This window comes from Xyrauchen texanus, chromosome 29 (assembly GCF_025860055.1).
Source record: "Xyrauchen texanus isolate HMW12.3.18 chromosome 29, RBS_HiC_50CHRs, whole genome shotgun sequence".
NCBI classification, from domain to species: Eukaryota; Metazoa; Chordata; class Actinopteri; order Cypriniformes; family Catostomidae; genus Xyrauchen; species Xyrauchen texanus.
In genome coordinates, this window is record NC_068304.1 from 34,739,083 (window position 1) to 34,758,769 (window position 19,687).

The 19,687-nt window shown below is 39.3% G+C and overlaps 1 protein-coding gene across 2 annotated transcripts in view; it reads left to right on the plus strand.

Annotated features, from left to right (window-relative positions):
• LOC127622802 (carbohydrate sulfotransferase 8-like) overlaps positions 1-19,687 on the plus strand; it is a 218,165-nt gene that overhangs the window by 163,397 nt on the left and 35,081 nt on the right. Inside the window, exon 3 of one of the 2 annotated variants that reach the window (XM_052096890.1) lies at positions 1,603-1,635. The exons of the other annotated variant lie outside the window; for it this stretch is intronic. Within the exon in view, the coding sequence (XP_051952850.1) occupies positions 1,603-1,635 (33 nt within the window). The remainder of the gene's footprint in view (positions 1-1,602; positions 1,636-19,687) is intronic. 2 annotated transcript variants of the gene reach the window in all.

Genomic DNA, 19,687 nt, shown 5'->3' on the forward strand with positions numbered 1-19,687 from the left:
TATCTCTGAAGACTGTTGTGTACAACTTTGTGTGAAATCTTCAGTTTTTTGGCAATTTCAATCATTGTATAGCCTTCATTCCTCAAAACAACGATTGACTGATGAGTTTCTAGAGAAAGCAGTTTCTTTTTTTGCCATTTTTGACTCGATATTAACCTTAAGACATGCCAGTCTATTGTATAATGTGGCAACTCAAAAACAAGCACATAGATAACGTTAAGCTTCATTTAACGAACCAAATAGCTTTCAACTGTGTTTGATATAATGGCAAGTGATGTTCTAGTAACAAATTAGCAATTTAGCATAATTACTCAAGGATAAGGTGTTGAAGTGATGGCTGCTGGAAATGGGGCCTGTCTAGATTTGATCAAAAATGACATTTTTCAAATAGTGATGGTGCTGTTTTTTACATCAGAAATGTCCTGACTATAGTTTGTGATCAGTTGAATGCCACTGTGGTGAATTAAAGTACCAATTTCCTTCTGAAACAGCAAAATCTGTACATTATTCCAAACTTTTAACCGCCAGTGGTTATAAGTGTATTTTGTATATAAGTGTATTTTTTCACTTGTTTATATTTCTGCCAGTGCAGTAAAGACAAAATATACTTACATTCAAGATATATTATCTGAAAGCAAGCTTAAATAACTTATATGCTGCTTCTCAGGTGAATGTATCTTGTTTTAAAGATTTTAAGATATATTTAAATATTTAATATTATATTCAACATTCTCAGATAAATATAATTCCTTCTGCAGTATACTGTTGCTCCTAATATAAATGTGCATTGTTTTAAAGGAGTTTGAGATATTTATATTGGAAAACAAGCCAAAACAACAACACAAAAAAAAAAAATCTCATGTTACATTAAATGAGATCAAACGACTATTCAACAACGAACTTTTTTGACAACAATTTTGTATTGTTGGCATTGTTGATAACATCGACTAATCGTTTCAGCCCTATTGCAAACCTTTAAAGACAGACCTACCATGATCTCTGAGGATGTTCTTCGATGGTAAATGCTTCCATTAAAGCCATCAGTCTGTGTTATTTCAAGTTTGTTGTTTAAAAATCGTGCTTGATAGCAGAATACCTGGTGAACAACTACATTACCCATGGTCCAGCAGAGAAAGCTTCACCAATCAGAGAACTGTGGCCAAGAAAGTGGGCCAAACAAGCCCCACTCCCATGAGTTACTGTGAATAACACAAACGAGTCAGTCTCACTTCACCCTCAAACTTCTTACAGTATATATTTGTATGTACTAGAATATGTAAACTGCAGTGTTTCTATACTTATGATCAACAACCTAAAATCAATATTTTATATATGTCCATCATTTTATATCCAATTATGTCATTTGAAATGCTTCATGGTATAGCATGGTGTCCTCGTGACAGACAGTATGCCTACAGTGTTGTCCCTTTATCTTTATGTTCGATTTTCTAATACTTTGTTGCTTTAAAACTAAGTTTGAAAAAGTGGTTGTGCTCAATAGTGCTTAAATGTTCTTTTTTCGAGCTCAACAGTGTCTGTCGCCTTAAAAAGCAAAAAAGCATTGTGAACATTCTGCTAAACATCTCCTTTTGTTTTCCACAGAAGAAGGTCTTAAGGATTCAGGACAACATAAGGGTGAGTCAGTAATGACAGACTATTCAATTTGAACTATTCCTTTAACTTGTATGAATTACTATAAACCTAAAGCATAAATGTAACACTATGCTATGACATGTCAATGCATATTCACATTTAGAACAGAGAATTATTCTTCACAGAGTGGAGGGCACATCAAAGCAAGTCTGTGTTTTAGATGTTTTGAGAGGTCTTTATGTCTTCTGGAGGCAAAATAGCTTTGAGGCAGTGAGTTGAATCGTTACACAACGAAGTCATATACATTTGCAAGTCAATCAAATTTGCAAACGTTTACATGAGAATGTTGTGCTTTAGGAGATATAAGCTGCAGAGCTCCACTTGAAGATACGTTTTGCCTTCTTGGTAAAAATACAGTCTCACTTACAAAAGAAACTCAGAAGCCCCAAACAAGAAAATCACCTTCAAAGAAAACCCCTTTCAAAGAATATATGAAACCCATGACAAAAGATTTGCAAATCTAAACAAGATTTTACCTTTTCTGAAGAAAATGTAAGTGGCGCACACCATGCAAAACTTGCTACCACAATGCAAGGATGATTACTTGCCCAAGTCAAAGGAGCCCACTCGCAAGACTCCATTATATTCTGGTTTTGACATATGGATTGTATCCCTCCTTTAATGTAAGTCTATGGGATTTTATTTTTTATTTTCTTTGGTTAATTTTATCATCTGGCAGGTGAAAAGTTTAAGTTTGATCACTTAGAAACTAGTCACATGATTTGTGGTACGGTATCTTTACCCCAAGACTAGAACTCTATAACCCTATAAATGAGCAGTAGTAAAAGTGATGCTTGCCCTAGCAAACCACTAAATATTATTTTAAGAATAATTTGTTTCTAATTTAGAATGAGGGCTGCATCTGTCTTTTTAAAACAAGAGTATTACTTGCAGAGGAAGTTCGGTTGCTCGTGGATGTTCAGTTCTCTTGCGGTTTGATTTTGTTCTCTTTACATATTTAATGCGTGCCAAACAACACTGACTCATTCTGACCGTACTCTACTCTTCCAGTAGTATTGTTTCTGGGGCTTCTCATGGCTGTGTTCTGTTAAATCTTTGGCCTGAATGTACTTGAGCTGAAATCTAAGTGTCTCTTATTGTTTATTAATGCAAGTGCTGTATGGGCCACAGTCGAAACCTCTTATCTGCTTTACTCTCTCCTATTCTGTCGAGCTGAAATCCACTCTATCTTAAGAGTGACAGTGCTAATTCTTTTTTTAATTCCGCACGCAACTCACAAAATGGTCGGTTGAAGTATTTTAAATAATTAGAGGTGTTTGCTGAGGCAAACATCACACATACCCCATTTACACCTGGTTTTATAATGTGTCTTGGGTGATCCGATCACATGTGATCGGGTGAGATACATTACTGTTTACACCTGGTCACTCAAATGCATCTCCTGTGACAACTTGTGATCTGATTTGGAGGGGAGGGACTCTGTTTCATGACGACATACATCAATCACTATGTCAGTGTGTTACTGCATGATAATTAACAAAAACAAAGTCCGAAAAGACAAAGAAAACGAAGGGGAAAAAAGCATGCTATTACTCCCAGATGCATCTGAAATTGAATCATAGCACAAAAGCAACATTTGAGCAAAATTGTAAATTATTTTATTGGATTAGTAGTATTATCCTGAGCTGCAGAAGTTCATGCTTCTCATAGTCGACTAGTCCCGCACATCTCTACCTACAGTGCTCTAGAAACCGCACAGCCACCTCCTAGCAGCCACCTACAAATTCCTAGCAACCACATAGCTACCCCATAGCTGTCAACCACAAAACCATAGCAACCGCAAAGCAAAACCCAAGCAGCCACCCACAACACCTTAGAAACCACATACCAATGCCTTACTAGCCACTCACAACACCTAGCAACCTCAGAGCAACACCATAGAAGCCACCCACAACTCCCAACCAACCGCATAGCAATGCCCTACCAGTCATCCACAACACTCTAGCAACTGCATTGCAAGTCAGTCCACTGTTGACCATCTTTGGAACACACTCTGGAGGCTATTTCCATTCATGACAGTGCATTTTTTCTTCAGAGCCGAGCGGTGTTCATTCCACTGCCTGGAGTTTGGTCAGGCATATTCTCACGTGATCTTGAGACCCCAAATAGGCTATGTGCCCAAGGATCCCACTATCCCTTTTAGGGATCAGGTGGTGAGCCTGCAAAACGCTGCCCCAAGAGGAGACAGACCCAGCCTTGTCGTTGCTGTTTCCGATGCACGCTTTGCGCATCTACTTGGACTGCACGCAGAGCTTTAGATGCTCTGAGCAGCTCTTTGTCTGCTTTGGAGGACAGCGGAAAGGGTGGGCTGTCTCCAAACAGAGGATCGGCCACTGGATCATCGATGCTATCTCTTTGGTGTACCAGACCCAGGACATGCCGCCCCTTTTGGGACTACGAGCACACTCCATTAGAAATGTGGTGGCCTCCTGGGCCTTGACTAACGGCGCCTCTCTAGCAGATATTTGTAGAGCAGCGGGCTGGGCAACACCCAATACCTTCACAAGATTTTATAATCTCCGGGTTGAGACGGTTTTGTCCCGTGTGTTGTCGGGTATGAACAGGTAAGTGTGCGCGGCACCCGGAGGGGAAGACATGTGCTTTTTTCCACATGCAAGTTCAAGAGACGGTGAACCCTGGATGTCTTTCCTCCTCAGCCTTGTGGCAGGCGAATTCGGCTGAGAAATTTGATGCCGGCTCAGTAGTATGCCCTGTACTGGGTTAGGTGCTCCACATGTGCTGGTTGCCCGGGGGTAACCCTGTGTGATGTATTTTTCACGGTACGGTTTCCTGTTGGTAAATCCGCACCTTCCTTGGGCAGAGCTCCCTCTGTCGCTTGTCGCAGTGTTTGTAGAGCTCCTCCCCTCCTGGTAGGACCTATCACGGGACTACTTCCACATGCAATACTGCCGGTCGGTAAGTCCATGTGACGTATTCTCCGCACGTTACATCCCCTTCGGGCAGGGTGTGGTCTCCGTGGTGTGGAAGGACCTCTGGGAAAGGACACCCCCAAACATGGATGCATCTGGACCCAGCTAAATGATTTTCTATTTTGTTGGGAGAAAACAGAAGCGAATAGGCCACAGCTGGCGCGGCTTGTCCCCACTATGAGTTTGTCTTGTCTCCGGGGTGAAAGGGGCTATACTACACTTGTGGGGCATTGGGGATGGTTACGTGTGGGCCGAATGCACTTGCTACCAGGCACACAGTGGTCTGCCTACACCTGCACTGCCAGTCCACATAACACAGTTCAGCTGTTCTGGTGTTTCGGATAGGGACCCCTAGTGTCACTACATTGACACAACGTCAAGTGAGTGACAGATAGGGAACGTCTTGGTTACTGTCATAAACTTTATTCCCTGATGGAGCGAACGAGACGTTGTGTCCCTCTTGCCACAATGTTTAGCTATCTGCTGAAATGGCCGGGACACTGTCTTGGATCCTCAGTGCAAAATCTGAATGAGTAGTTGCGAGCCAGCTCCTTTTATACCCGTATGTCCGGGGGAGTGGCATGCAAATTCCACTCGCCAATTCCCATTGGCCTTTTTTAAAGATCAGAGGTGTTTGGTTCTCCCAAGATTGACCCCTAGTGTCACTACATCGACACAACGTCTCGTTCCCTCCATCAGGGAACGGAGGTAATGACAGTAGCCAAGATGATAATAATAACAATGCACTGGCACCCACCCACTTAAGCATCGTTGTGATGAGTTTTGCACAGGTAAACACCACTTATTCCTAGCTCTAACTGCAAACTCGTGCCTGTTTTGATATCACCTGCTCTCAGTTGTATCCTCTTGCCCTATAAACACATGTAGACTGCAAGCATGAAATATTGGGAAGCCCATAAAATTGTAGGCATGTTGTTTTTATTGTGTGGCCGGCATTTATGGGCCATTAGCGACTGCAGGGCAGCTCTGGCCTTTCTTAGCCTTGGTGATGAGGTTAACACGTTATTGCAAATATCAATGTTAGGACATCTAATCATGAATTAATGCCCGCCCCAACACCCTCAACAAGAATGAATAAATCTCTTCTGTATCCAATCTCACAATGTAATCTTCACTCTCATATGATAAATTGGGCCAGGCAGTTAATGCGATACGTGAATAAACAGCATTGCTAAGCCCCAAAATAAGAAACAGTCTGATGATTATCTAATGTCACACTTGGCTTTACAAACATCTCTGTTCACAATCCAAGCACAAAAAGTGTGACTCACATGCAGTGTGTAAGTTTATTTATATTCTTTATGTTAAAATAAAAACATAAATCTCTTATCCTTGCTTAATGTGCAGAGACAACCATTAGTTTACATTTTTAGGTTGATTTCACTGAAAAGTTTAAACACTGTGACTGTGGCACTGTCAAAACATTCCCCTGTTTGTTTGAGAATCCCTGGCCCATCCAAAACAGGAACATTGGTTCAACGAACTGCATGAGTTTGGGATGAGACAACGGCAGATGACCACCTGTAGATGGGCAAGTGTTTTGTTTTATGTGAACTTTAGTTTGAAGACATTAGTGGTGCAGAAATCTAATCTTCTAATGTGTCAGAAAACAGTTATATCACTCTCTGATTGGTAGATTGCCCTGGATTCACTTATTCCTTCTAAATCAATGGGAACTATTAAGTAGCCTACTGATTCTAAGCTGGTGTACTGAGAGAGTTTAAAACCTCTTGTGTTACATCTGTGGATGTTTGATCTTGGTGAAGGTCAGTACTCTTCTGTGGCTGGCATTTCTAAATCTAAATTCTGAGTACAGGTCATCATTTGTATTTACAATTGCATTTGAATATTTATTTGAACCTGTCTAATAACTGTCCTTCACAACTGACGGGTCTACTCTGATAGGAACGCAGACAGCAGGGATGCTAAATGCAAATAATAAATGCAACTAACCATATAATAGTGCATGATTAGGATAGTAAAATAAATAGACTTAACTTTTAAAAGGGATGAGGAATTAATATTGTTTGGTTAGTTGTCAAGGTCAAAAGTCGCATATCCAATCAAACTCTACTTTTGTTTGCATTATTTTATTCAGCGCCGTGTGAGTTTTGAACATGTTTGAACACTCGTTTACACACTACAAACAAACACACAACAGTGAGTCTGTGCAAGAGAAAAGATGCTGATGGGACTTGTGTCAAAAGATAAGTTCTTCATGTCTTTTGTAAGTCAGTATTTTACCATATAACATCATTTAAAGTTTGTGTTCATTGCTGCCGAGCTAGCTATTTTAGTACATTTCTGTCTTTGTACTGTGGAGGTCGGAAAATGTTAATAAAGCATTATTGTTACATATTATTTTGTTATATTGTTTTGTTATTTCCAAAAAAGGAAATAAATGCATTTTGACAGGAAAGAAGTATATATAGAGTCAAATTTCAGCTCTTTTATAATCTGAGATTAATCAAGATTAACTATTAAAAAGCATGAGATTAATCGCGATTAAACATTTGAATCTATTGACAGCTCTAATTTAAACATTTGAAAAAAAGGACATTTTTGTTGACTTCTTCACAATTCACAATTCTGATACTGTATTGGTTTGCCATGCTTGGTTGTCCAATGTAAAATCTGGAAAATCCTGAAGCAACACCGGTTGTGAACCACTGTTCTATTAGATGTGAGTCAATTTGAGCACTGACTGTGTTTCCCAACGGTTATCTTCACAGCTGTTGTATGTCACAAAGAAGTTTTCACCATCAACGTATGGCCACCCTCAATCCCAGAGAAACATCTCATACAGCCAGTTGAATCCAAAAAGAGGAGAGAGCAATCTGAACAAAAATGAATCTATGACTGCTAGTGAACCAAAGATCAAACAGCCATACACACACAAATGTGTTTGAGAAGAAAACCCAATGAAATCCTGGTAAACCTGACCAGCAAACTCAAAGTTACATCCAAATCTTTCATAGCTGTCATAAGTGGCAAAGGACGATAATGGATGCTAACATCCTCTGGGGTGCAGTTAGATATACTCCCAAATGTCAGTAATTTGCCTTACAGGTAATCCTCAGAGACACAGCTGCACTGATTCTTTTCTTTCTTTCTTAGAAATACAAACATATCTGGTCTTTTTTCCCCTCCAGGATGTGTCATCTCAGGCCCATCTACTTGAAACAATATTTCTGAAAATGTAGAGTTTTAGTTTACTGAAACCAGTGCTACAGTTATCACTGTCAATATGCTGTGTTTGCCTTGGAAAACACTATTAATACAGACCTGCCATGTCCAATTAGCACTTGGGGTCAGATCTGTGGATGTTTAGTTTTTTTTGGCACAGTACATATCCTGACACGTTTCTTGGTTGCTGTAGTCTGCTTTAATTTTAATGTGTCCTTGGCAGTTTTAACTTTTGCCACTTTTAAGCAGAAAAGCCAGAACAGTAATTTTGTTTTCTAAAGAGGTTTTATCTTAAGTGATCACAGGAAGTAAAAAGCTGTCATTTTAAAAGGACAAAGATTACCTGATCAGTAAGAAGGTGAACTTGTCAAACAACAGATGGTACAATTCATCCTTGATACAAAGAGGGGAAAACAAATAGAGGGGTTTGACAGTGTAAAAAATATGTAAACTTTACTTTTTCTGTGGCTCTTAAAGGAATAGTTCAAAAATGATCTAATCAGTTATTCACATTCATGCCATCCAGATGTGTATGACTTTCTTTTTTTATTCTACAAAACACAAACTAAGATTTTTAGAAGAATAGCTCAGCACTTTAGGTCCTTACAATGCAAGTGAATGGTGGCCAGACCTTTTGCAGTTCCAAAAATCACATAAATGTTCCAGAATATTTGCTGAAAGTCTGTTTACACAAATATCAAGTTTTGACACTAAAATAATTATATTTGTTTAATATATAAATGTTTGGCACATCTAATCCCAGAGTAAACTCAATAAAGAACATCCAGGTTTAATATCTACATTATATCATCTTGTACTTAAGTGCAGTTTCTTATGCCTACATTTATTAAATTACAGGTTCATCGAAGGGGACAATATATTATTGAGGGAATGTGATTTGAAAATGTCATAGCCTAAAGTAGCATCTCCCATGCAAGCTATGTGACTGTAACATGTCAAAAGTGTTCAGTTCTGATGGTCTGCTCATATCTCTTATAGAGCAAATGCTTAAAGCCTTTATTGGAGAAAAATAGCTAAATGAATGCTGAATTATGCGCACATATTCCCAATGCAGCATTATAATAGAAATTTTCCTGACCTTGGAACTGAAGCTTATAAAACAAGATTATTAAAAATGTCCCAGAACAAACACTGCAGGTAAAACACTTCAATGCAAACTCTCCCCTGACAGCCTGATGAATCAATAAGAAGAAGCCATTTATGCATTGCAGGATGTCATGTTGATGTACCAATATCCACATCCCTACCTTTAAATGGAGAGAGCAGCAGACTGCTGCACACAGAGAGGGAGGCGTGCATGAGAAGGCAGGCAGGAGTAATTTAAAGCGATCAATATCAGCCAGGCGCTGACCCACAAAGTGAGGGGTTTGCAAAGGTGGTTAATTTTAGCAAGAGCAAAGTTTTCCCTTCATAACCGCAGTACTTGTGTGCATCTCTCTCCAGAGAAATGGGCTAAATTAATGGATGACCTCGCATGCTGCAGAAGGAAAGTTTAGTCACATGGCCTGAATCAGGTCAGATGGAAGATCTCTTCCAGAACTTTATATTTTTCATCTCTCAGGAGGGAAGAGTGAGTCACAGGTCTGATCTAATGCGAGCTGTGAATGAGCTTTGCATGTGCTGCTACAATTCTGAAATTGTAATATGATCCTCATATGGTGAATGAGTAATGAGTGAATAATCAATTAGTCACATGGCTGGCAGGCGCGGAAGGGCCAAGAGAGCAGTGATTATTGCTGAGGAATATTCTGGAAAGTAAATACTTGGGTTATGAGTGACAGTTGAGATGAGCAGAATTTAAAGAGAGAATGGAGGGAAATCAGAAAGAGAAATTGGAGGGAGGGGAAACCAGGAGTTTGGTCATTCTTATGAAGTACATTTATCTCAGTTTTTTTAAATGAATATGCTAATGTTGTAATTTAAGGAAGTGTTTATATAAAAGGGTGTATCCAACTTGTACTGAAACCTGCATAAACTTACAGGATGGAAATACAAATTAAAAGTGATGCTGCCTTGACATGCTATTGGAATGATTATATTTCCCACTTTCCCAGTACTACCAGAGTCTTCATACTTGCCCAATCATAATTATGAGTCTCACCTACAAGTGCTTTGTTGTCAGAATCTTGGACGACGTCAGGTTAATTCTTGCTAGTTTCTTGGAAATTTCATCAAATAAACACTATTTTTTTCTGTGTAAAACCATTTAAAATATGCATCAAATGGTTGTTAATATACCTGAATGTTTATGACCAAAACGGCAAGCACTGACAAGGATGCTGCATTTAGAAAAATCTAGTTACCTATCTTTAACTACAGAAACCATACTCTCCTCCCCATTTTTCCAACTCGTAAACTTGTGTATCAAGTTCTCGTCCTGTGTGTTTTACAAGTACGACCTGAGAACTCATTGGTGAAATTTCACAACTCTACCCACACAAACACATAATGCATATAAGTATAATGGACTAAGATCAAATGTTTTACATAAATAAAGTAAAATAAAATATAATACATAATTATAATACTTGTAAAATTACAACCTTATGTAATCTGGGTTGCCATATGACACTATATTTCTATACAATGCTACAATTAATCATTGTATTACAAAAATAATGCCAGTGTTAAATGCACTGAATGCAAAAGGAAACAGATGTGGATTCTATAGACGCCACAAATGCATTTTAGAATTTCTTATCTTTTATTTAAAATGATCTTATAATTTAAAAAATATACATTCAAGTACATTTTACAAAAGTAAGTTTACATGATAGAAGACACCTTAATTGATGAATACCTAGAATAGCATATCAAAAGACCACTTCATGTAAAAAAAAAATTAAAAAATTGTTCTAAACTAGACGCCAAGTCATTTTGACCCACATATCCGTTCTAGAGATAAAAACATTCAACATCTCCATTTCAAACACAGTCCCAACTCACTAAAATTACATTCATTTATTGTATAGTTATCTCTATTAAATGCATTGTCATTTTAATGAACTTTTCAAAATCATATTAGTTTTATATATTATTGAATGTGCAATTATGATTATGTTCACTTTTGTTATTAATTATAACTTTTAAAGATCAACATTGATATTGAGGGAAAATACATAGAAAACAAAACTAAATTATAACCATAAACTATAAACCAATAAAAACAATATTCCTAGGAATTTTCATTTAAACATTTGGACTAAAGACAGAAAATGTGCATAAGACTTGGGGACATGTAAAAAGGTCAACATTCACTCAAATCAAAGAGAAATTATTTAAGAATTACCCCTTTGTTCAATTATTTGTGTGATTAAAGAGAACCAACAAATTAGATTTCCATCTTTAAAATTGTGTGTGTAATATTTTATTCAATATAATAAGACATGATGGGGAAATAAGAATGTACTGCATATATAGTATGAAAGACCCAACTGCACTCTTCATGCTTTGAGTGAGGAATAAGGATTACTTTGGTTGAAAGCTATCAGGCGCATGATAAATAATTTATTTCACCTGGAATAACGTAGAGGAATATGTCCAATTATACATGCCTGTATGATCTCTGAAAATGCTTCATATCTCTATCATCATCAGGATTAGACACCGTAAAATAAAAATGACCAGTGACAGATGCAGTAAAACTCATCTGTCAGCCAGTGGATTGTTAATTAGTCTTGGTAACGTAGGAAACCTTTAGTGAACGGTTACTAATTCGGTAAATTTCAAATGAAAGATAAATCACAAATGAGATTGCTTTACTTTCTCTCAATTGTTTCTTCCTAATGGTAATAAGATTTAAGGAGACTTTTTACTGTAGTCGCTTTTTTCTGAAATGTTTCTCCTGAGAAATTGACCCCAGTAATCTCCTCTAGAGTTTCAGAAGAGTATTAAACTGTGCTCAGATTTACCAAGATACCAAAGTTTGCAATCAAAAGTGATAGATCTCAAAACGAACTCAAACATTTCTCAGATTCTTCCAAGGCTGTATGATCTAAGCTAAGCTCTCCACATACATTTAATAGCTCTATACTTTTACTATATGCCAACAATTTACTCATTTGTTCCCATTTTTTTTTTTTTATAATTCTTCATAATTCTCTTCATCTTTCTTTTTCAAACAAACAGTCAACAGAGGGAATGTCTCTCCTCTAATCTGTTGATTTAGCTACAGAGGGCTGTGTCTCAATTTCTCATTCAGCAAATGAGAATCACACAGACGTTTATTTAAACAGATTCATTCTTCCACAGCGTATTATTCATAAAGTTGCTCAGTGTGACCGAGCGCTGCCTCGCTCATATTATGACATGTCACTCCTTTCAATTGACTGAAGCGAGATTAAATTGTCATGAATAAAACAAAGGGGTAGTAAATAAACCAGCTGCCTTTGGTGCTCGGTTAATGACGCTGAATCCATCCGAAGGAGGTTTCGCTTCCAGGTGAAGGACCACTCGTGATCTCAGGGGAACAGAGAGAGGGGCGGCACATTAGTTAGCAGCTCATGAGGACTGGAGCTCGGCCAGAACAGGATGTAGAGTGAGAGAAAGAGACAGCATGCTCTCACAGCTCCAGAACGAAGCGCAAACGCAAAGTTCTTGTGAACAGAAGGTGCAATGCCACAGGAAGTCAAAAGAGAGGATGAGAGAGTGATCAGGAATGAGGGCAGACTTTTACATGCAGCATAAATCAAGAAATTAGTGATTTTAAAATACATGTGACAGGGACACTGCAACATGATCACACGGGAAGTTGGCATGCTGTTTCCGAAAGTTCTGGTACACTAGAATCGGCAACAGTATGCCGACTCACTGACTATCTCCCATCAGACATATTTGGAACGGCTTAAAAATAATTACTTGCCCTCATGGCACATCTGTTAGCACGTTGCGTCAGTTGCATGGAAGACCACAGTTCAATCCCCATTCAAACAAGGAAGTAATCACTTTTGCATTTTGTCTCTATTAATGGTTAGGGTTAGATTTGGGTTTTGGTTGGGGTTAGATTATATAAAATAAGCATTTCTCTTCACTGTTTTACACCCTGTTGAGCTGAAAACAATTCTTTTTACAACTGGCTTCTGGCAACCTCTCCTGTATATAAATGGATGTCACACTTGTTTATATGCTCTGAAACACTTACCTCTTTACTCTCTCGAGACAGCGTTTTCAAATTCGGTCAACGTATACTGAGTTTGGCTAAAGAAACCTTTTATGTGAGAGCAGGCTGGATACTAATCTATCGGAAACAGGTCTCACTTTAGTGCAGTGTAGTGTGTGTGTGTGTGTGTGTGTGTGTGTGTGTGCGTGCACGTGTTGCCCAGAATGATAGTATTTGCAAAATGAACGCACATGAATGCCACCACAATGTCTCTATAGAACACAACAGTTTGGTTCAGGAAATAAAAATCTCAATAACCAAATTTTTGGTAGCGATAAAATATAAACATTAAAAAAAGACCTACTTTGAGCTCCTTAGTTGGTCATCAGTGGTATATGCTTCTTCTGAAGCCATCTTTCAGTGATTTCTCAACTTCATTTTTTAAAAATTGTTTAATAGTGGAATTTCTAATTAAGGATTACTCTACCCATGAAAGAAAGATCCACCAATCAGAGAGTCACAGCAAACAAAGTGCATCAAAAAAGCCCAGCAGTGGCCGCCCACTCCCATGACACACTGTGAATGACACAATCTTGTCAGTCATCCAACACTATTAAAGTACTTGTCTACAGTAATTGTATATCTGAATATTATGCAAAATCAACATTTGCAATGTTTCATTTGATTGAATTTTATTCTTTCATTTAAGATGTTAAGTACACAGTCTTGTACATTTTGACTTTTGGCAGATTTATTTATTTATTTTATGTTTTTTCTTCATCAAATCAAAGTTTGTAATGTAGTGAATTGCCTAAGAGCTTGTTGGTTTGGCTCATGGCTTAGTACTGTTTCTATGAAGGATTTTATGAAATCCCTATTGAAAAACAATTAATGAGAATAGTACTTCTGGATCAAAGATGCAATATCTCCTAGAATACGACCTTTATTTCATCTTTATTAAATTAACATTCCCTGTCTTTTTCACACATGAAACACAATTTCTTGACTAATTACTGATCCATAGTTAAAACAGATGCTAAGCCGTGTGTTTCATTAGCATCGTAGAGCAGCTTGTAGTTACACAGGCGTCACCTCCTCTAAGGGCCCACAATTGTAAAGTTGCCAAACCCAGAAAATGAGAGAACCCAGAAAAATCATCTCTATACATATTACATAACTTTCCTTCCGTACAAGTGGATGAGATGTAACCAGTGGGATTCAGGTTTTGATGAGGGAAAACTCTCCTGCCAAACACAGTAAATCCCTCAAGTATCTGGATCTGAGCAACCCATTGCTACTCTTCGTATCATTTAGCTAGAACTCATTGACTTCACTGTCATTTGCTGGGAAAGAGCTGTAACATGTTAGTAAAGTGACATCTGTAGGACACAATTTCAGAATGTGCCAGGACTGTTCTCTTTACTTCGATGAGCACCTGACTGACCTTATCATGTCTGGAACACCTTCTGGGGTCTGCACATTGTTAAACAAAAACCAAAGATGATTTCTGGAGGGAACCAAGTCCATGTAAAATGAGGATCTGGGGTACAGTTGATGTGGACTACAGTAGTGGTTCTCAACCAGGGGGCCTCAAGATGGTTTAACATTTTTTTAAATAAATAAATAAATAATAATAATGTATTATTATTATTAACAATAATTAATAATAAATTATAGCAAGTTATTAAGGTTAATAATAATACTACTACTACAAATAATAATAATTACAATAATAAACAATCATAATAATAAAAACAATACTAAATAATAATCATTATTATTTTTATTATTATTATTTTATTATCCTTAAAAACTTGCTATAATTGATTAATTATTGTTATTAATTATAGATTAATCGCTCAAGAAACTCACCTGTGATAGGCTGGATGGTCGCTTAATCAGCCCAAAGTACAAAAACGCAAAGAATACTGTATACAAATCCACCATTTGGACTCGGTATGGGTGTAGCTCCCCCCAGTAATTTCTCGTTCACAAGGATTCTCTGATAACAGGCAATTTATTGACTGGTTCACCATGAACTAAATATACAAAAATAAAGTTACAATAAAGAATATAAAAGGACATAAATAAATCAAACAAATAAATGTTGTCTTTGTAAACTTTCCAAACAGAGTTAAATTCACTTTAACAGAAAATTATAGTCCTTGTATAGATATCATTCTTTTCCACACAGCAACACAATCCACATTTATCATTTACATTTATGCATTTGGCAGAAGCTTTTATCCAAAGCGACTTACAGTGCAATTATTACAGGGACAATCCCCCCGGAGCATCCTGGTGTTAAGTGTCTTGCTCAAGGACACAATGGTGGTGGTCGTGGGGTTAGAACCTGTGACCTTCTGATTAACAGCCCTGTGCTTTAGCCACTACGGTAATAAGCCACTGCTTATTACCAAAGGAGAACTTAATCTTGCATCTTGTGATATCTTCTGTAACTTCAGATGAGTAAATGAACTTAAATACTCTTTAGAAATGTGGAATACAGCTTCAACTGGCCATGCGGTGTAGACAACTTTCTTCCCGAGTCACTCTGTGCTTTTCATAATAAAAGTCTCCACTCAAACAGCTCTTTACAAAGCAGTTTTAAATTAAGAGTCTTTAACAAAATAATTAAATAAACATGAAATATAAACCGACTTCTCTGACAGTTACAATGGGTTTAATTTGGAAAAGTGAGGGGGACCAAAATCACCTTTTTAAAGAGTGCGAGGGATTTGTCCCCGACACACGTCATGGGCTCCATAAAGGAGCTCGCTTTACACCATCGAGTCGGATTTTCAGATTTTCTTTTGCCCATTGAGCAAAAGCACGAGTCGGACATGCTTTGAGTCCTAGCTCGTTGGCCATAGTCTGATGAACAAGTGAGCAAAATATTTACCATGCACATCTTGAACCATCACTATAAAAAACACTGTATGAACGAATTTGTCGTTTGAAGGTAAGGAAAGATTTGGGCCCCTTTTATCCCTATTGTCTTTTTCTGTGTCATTCTGAGAGAATGCACATGAGTGGCCTCTGCCTTTCTCTCTCTCTCCCATCCCCATTCGAAGTGAACTGCGGAGGGGATCATGCATGACCCGGCTGCAGGACGAGGGGGCTGGAATAAAAGAATAGTCCCCAAAGGAGTGATGGCGAACCAACACGCGATTGCTTCATCGGTGCCATTATTCTTTTGGGATGCTATTTTTTTTGTCTTTCTCCAATACGTGGACCACACGGGCATTCTGATGAGACAAGAGACACGCACTGCTATCTCTGCTCGATTTTTCGGTGGCAGCATGGATGTCGCTCTTTGCCGTCCAACCAAATATATCACGTTAAGGAATGACTGAGCAAATATCGGCTTTGTTTGGAGTTTCCCTTGTTTTTCCCACGTGGCTCGCACTGGGGAATGAGTTGGTCAAGGCGATGCTTTTGTTCACAAGGGTGTTTCGTGCTGTCTGGGTACTACGCATTGTTCCCCCATTATATATTGGGACCGGTTTAGTTCTAAACCGTTTTTCAGTACACCAATTTAGCTCAGACTCCCCTGTAATTTACGCTGGCAAATGTGCATTCAATATTTTAGTTTTGACTCTGCCTCCATGACCAAGAGTCTCAGGGCATGCCTAATATAACTACACATGAGCCTGATGAGCTTGTAATGTAGTAATGTAATGAAGGACGAGCACCTATTCAGTAAATGAAATTGGACCATATAAATGGATCCGTTTCTCTGCCCTTTGGCTCAGTATCGGGATGAGTTCACCACTGTACGTGCCTCGAATGTCCCACAACCAGAATATGGTTTCGTTTTCCCCTGCAGTTTGCTGGGGAGCAAACATTAGAATTATTTTTATTAAAATGCTTCACGAATTCAGTCTCTGTCTCCATTCCCCTACAGATTCACACATTCTTCCCCGTTCTGTGCTAGGGAAGATGTTTTATCTGGCTTCCTCTCCTGTAAATACATTCAGAATGACTGCTTTTTATAACCGCCTGATCAAATTTGGTCTCTGTCTCCATGACCAAGGGTTTCAGGACATGCATAACAGAATTCGATGTTCATCGAGCACAAGTATACATATAACATGTATAGTGGAGTGGTGGTGGCACAAAGCACAGGGCTGTTAATCAGCAAGTCACAGGTTCTAACCCCACGGCCACCACCATTGTGTCCTTGAGCAAGGCACTTAACTCCAGGTTATTCCGGGGGGATTGTCTCTGTAATAATTGCACTGTAAGTCGCTTTGGATAAAAGCGTCTACCAATTGCATAAATGTAAATAATATACAGTGACCATAAGCATCACACGACACCCCCCACCCCATAAACAATGCCGGGGGCGTTGTGGCGAATCAGTTTCAGAAATAAACATTCTCATGTTCTTACACTTTTCCCCATTCAAAAAATACCAGGGAAATTGTTTATTTTGTCAGTGCCCTAAAGTAAAATAAAGGCAAAAGCATAATCAAATACCCTTCAACCAGCCACAGTATTAGAGGAGCGAAGGCTTCCCTCCGCTGTGCTGCTGGTATTGGGGCAGTCACCAAAAGTAAGCCAAGCGTGCCATCTAGTGGTTACAGGTCACGATGCAGGCAAGAGCCATGCATTAATCCCTCTGTCTGCCCATCTGTCAGCTTGGCAGAAGCTGAAGGGCATTTCGAACGATATAGCATGGTTATGTAATTTAATTCAGGTGAAATCCGGCAGTGTTCAGTTCGGTGTGTTCGGTTCAGTGTTTTTGATACGGGAAATTCATTATCTTTAGAAAAATGGGCAATAGAGGAGATTCCCCCTTCTCAGAGAGAGTGTGGCTTTTACAGCTGTTATTTTCTGGTCCGAAAATATATGGCAGCTTGCTTCCCATTCTGGATTTGTGACATTTGTATTCCAAACTAATGAAATGTCAAATCGGAATGCTGACAGAAGCAAATAATGTCACAAGTGCACCCCGGGGGACTGTTTTGTCAAAATAGATTTGAAGGACACTTATTTCCATATTCAGATTGCACCGAAGCACAGGTGCTTTCTCAGATTTGCTTTCAGGGGCAAAGCATATCAATTTTGCGTCCTTCCATTCAGACTTGTGCTGGCACCACGCACTTTCACAAAATGCATGTGTGTGGTTTTGATGCCCTTGAGCCTTCAGAGCATCCCCATTTTTAATTATCTCAACAATTGGTTGGTGATTGCTCAATCAAAGGCTTTGGCTGCCCAACATCGGTACGTCATTCTCAGCCACATCTAGGGCTGTGTGTAAAACTAGACAAGAGTTTCCTGTTCCCAAGGCAACATATTTATTTCTAGGGGTGGAGCTAGATTAACAGGCGATGCAGTCACATCTGTCTCCAGTTCATGTTTTGTCATTCCGCCGGTGTCTAGCAATGTTCAGAGTGGGACCCGAACATTTCACAGGCTTTTGAGGCTCATGATCATGGCTTCTGCTGTCATTTCCCTGGGCATGTTGCATGCAAGACATTTTCAGTGCTGGATGATCTCCACAAAGGGACTTCAACCACTGCCGCATTTGTTTCCTTCTCTTCAAAGTGACACATGGGTCCTACCAAACTCTGTCACCATCGAAACGGACCCGCCTTCTGATGTCAGGAGTTCCATTGGGACAGGTGTGACAGATGCCTCCTCCACAATTTGGGCCGCTGTATATGAGGGTCATCCAACATGCAGGGGTTTGGACAGGCCTGCAGCAAAATTTGCACATAAACTGTCTGGAGATGTGCACGGTGCTGCTGGCATTAAAGTTTTGCCTCCCAGAAATTAAGGACAGTCATGTCCTTATCTGGTCAGACAACAGGATGGTGGTGTCCTACATCAATCGAGTGCATTCTCATGCCATGCTGAGGCTGGCATGTCGCATTCTTCTGTGGGCACAGGACAATGTGCTGTCTCTACGAGCTGTGCATGTTCCAGGCTGGTTCAATTTGGGGGCGGATCTCCTGTCCAGACAGGACTTGATACCCAGAGAGTGGACATTACATCCTCAGATTAAGGAACAAATCTGGAGAAGGTTCGGCAGAGCGGGTGTGGACACTGTCCCCTCTGGTTTTCCCTCTTACTTCCGGCACCACTAGGCATTGATGTGTTGGCGTATCCGTGGCCAAAAAAGCATCTTTACACGTTTCCACTGATCAGTATGCTATGCAGTGTTCTGCAGAGAGTTCAGGAGGATCAGGTATGCCTTCTGTTTATTGTGCTGTTTTCTCAAATATGGTTTTCGAATCTGCTCTCTCTCCTGGAGAAAGAGCCCTGGGAGATTCCAGTCAGAACAGACATGTTGTCTCAGGCTTGGGGCAGCATTTGGAACCCCTGACCAGACTTGTGGAAGTTATGGGCATGGTCCTAGCCAGTGGCGTATGTCAGAGCAGTTGTTTGTGTGCTTTGGTGGCCGCAACAGGGGTGTTTCAGTGTCCAAGCAAAGGTCTCATTGGCTAGTTGAAGCAATTTGAAATGCTTACAAAGCGTGCGGTATACCTTCGCCTTTGGGTATTCAAGCTCATTCTACGAGGAGCATGGCATCCTCATGGGTTTTGGCTAGAGGTACGTCCTTGGAGGATATTTGTATGGCAGCAGGATGTCCTCTTTGCATCCATTTGTTCGATTTTATCATCTGGATGAGGGTTTGACCCCTGCTTCCCAGGTTCTTTCCGTTGGAACAAGAATAAACTCATAATTCAGGTGAGCCGCTATATGCTTGCCACACTGGCGTAGACAGTTGGCAGCTACTGTTTGCATG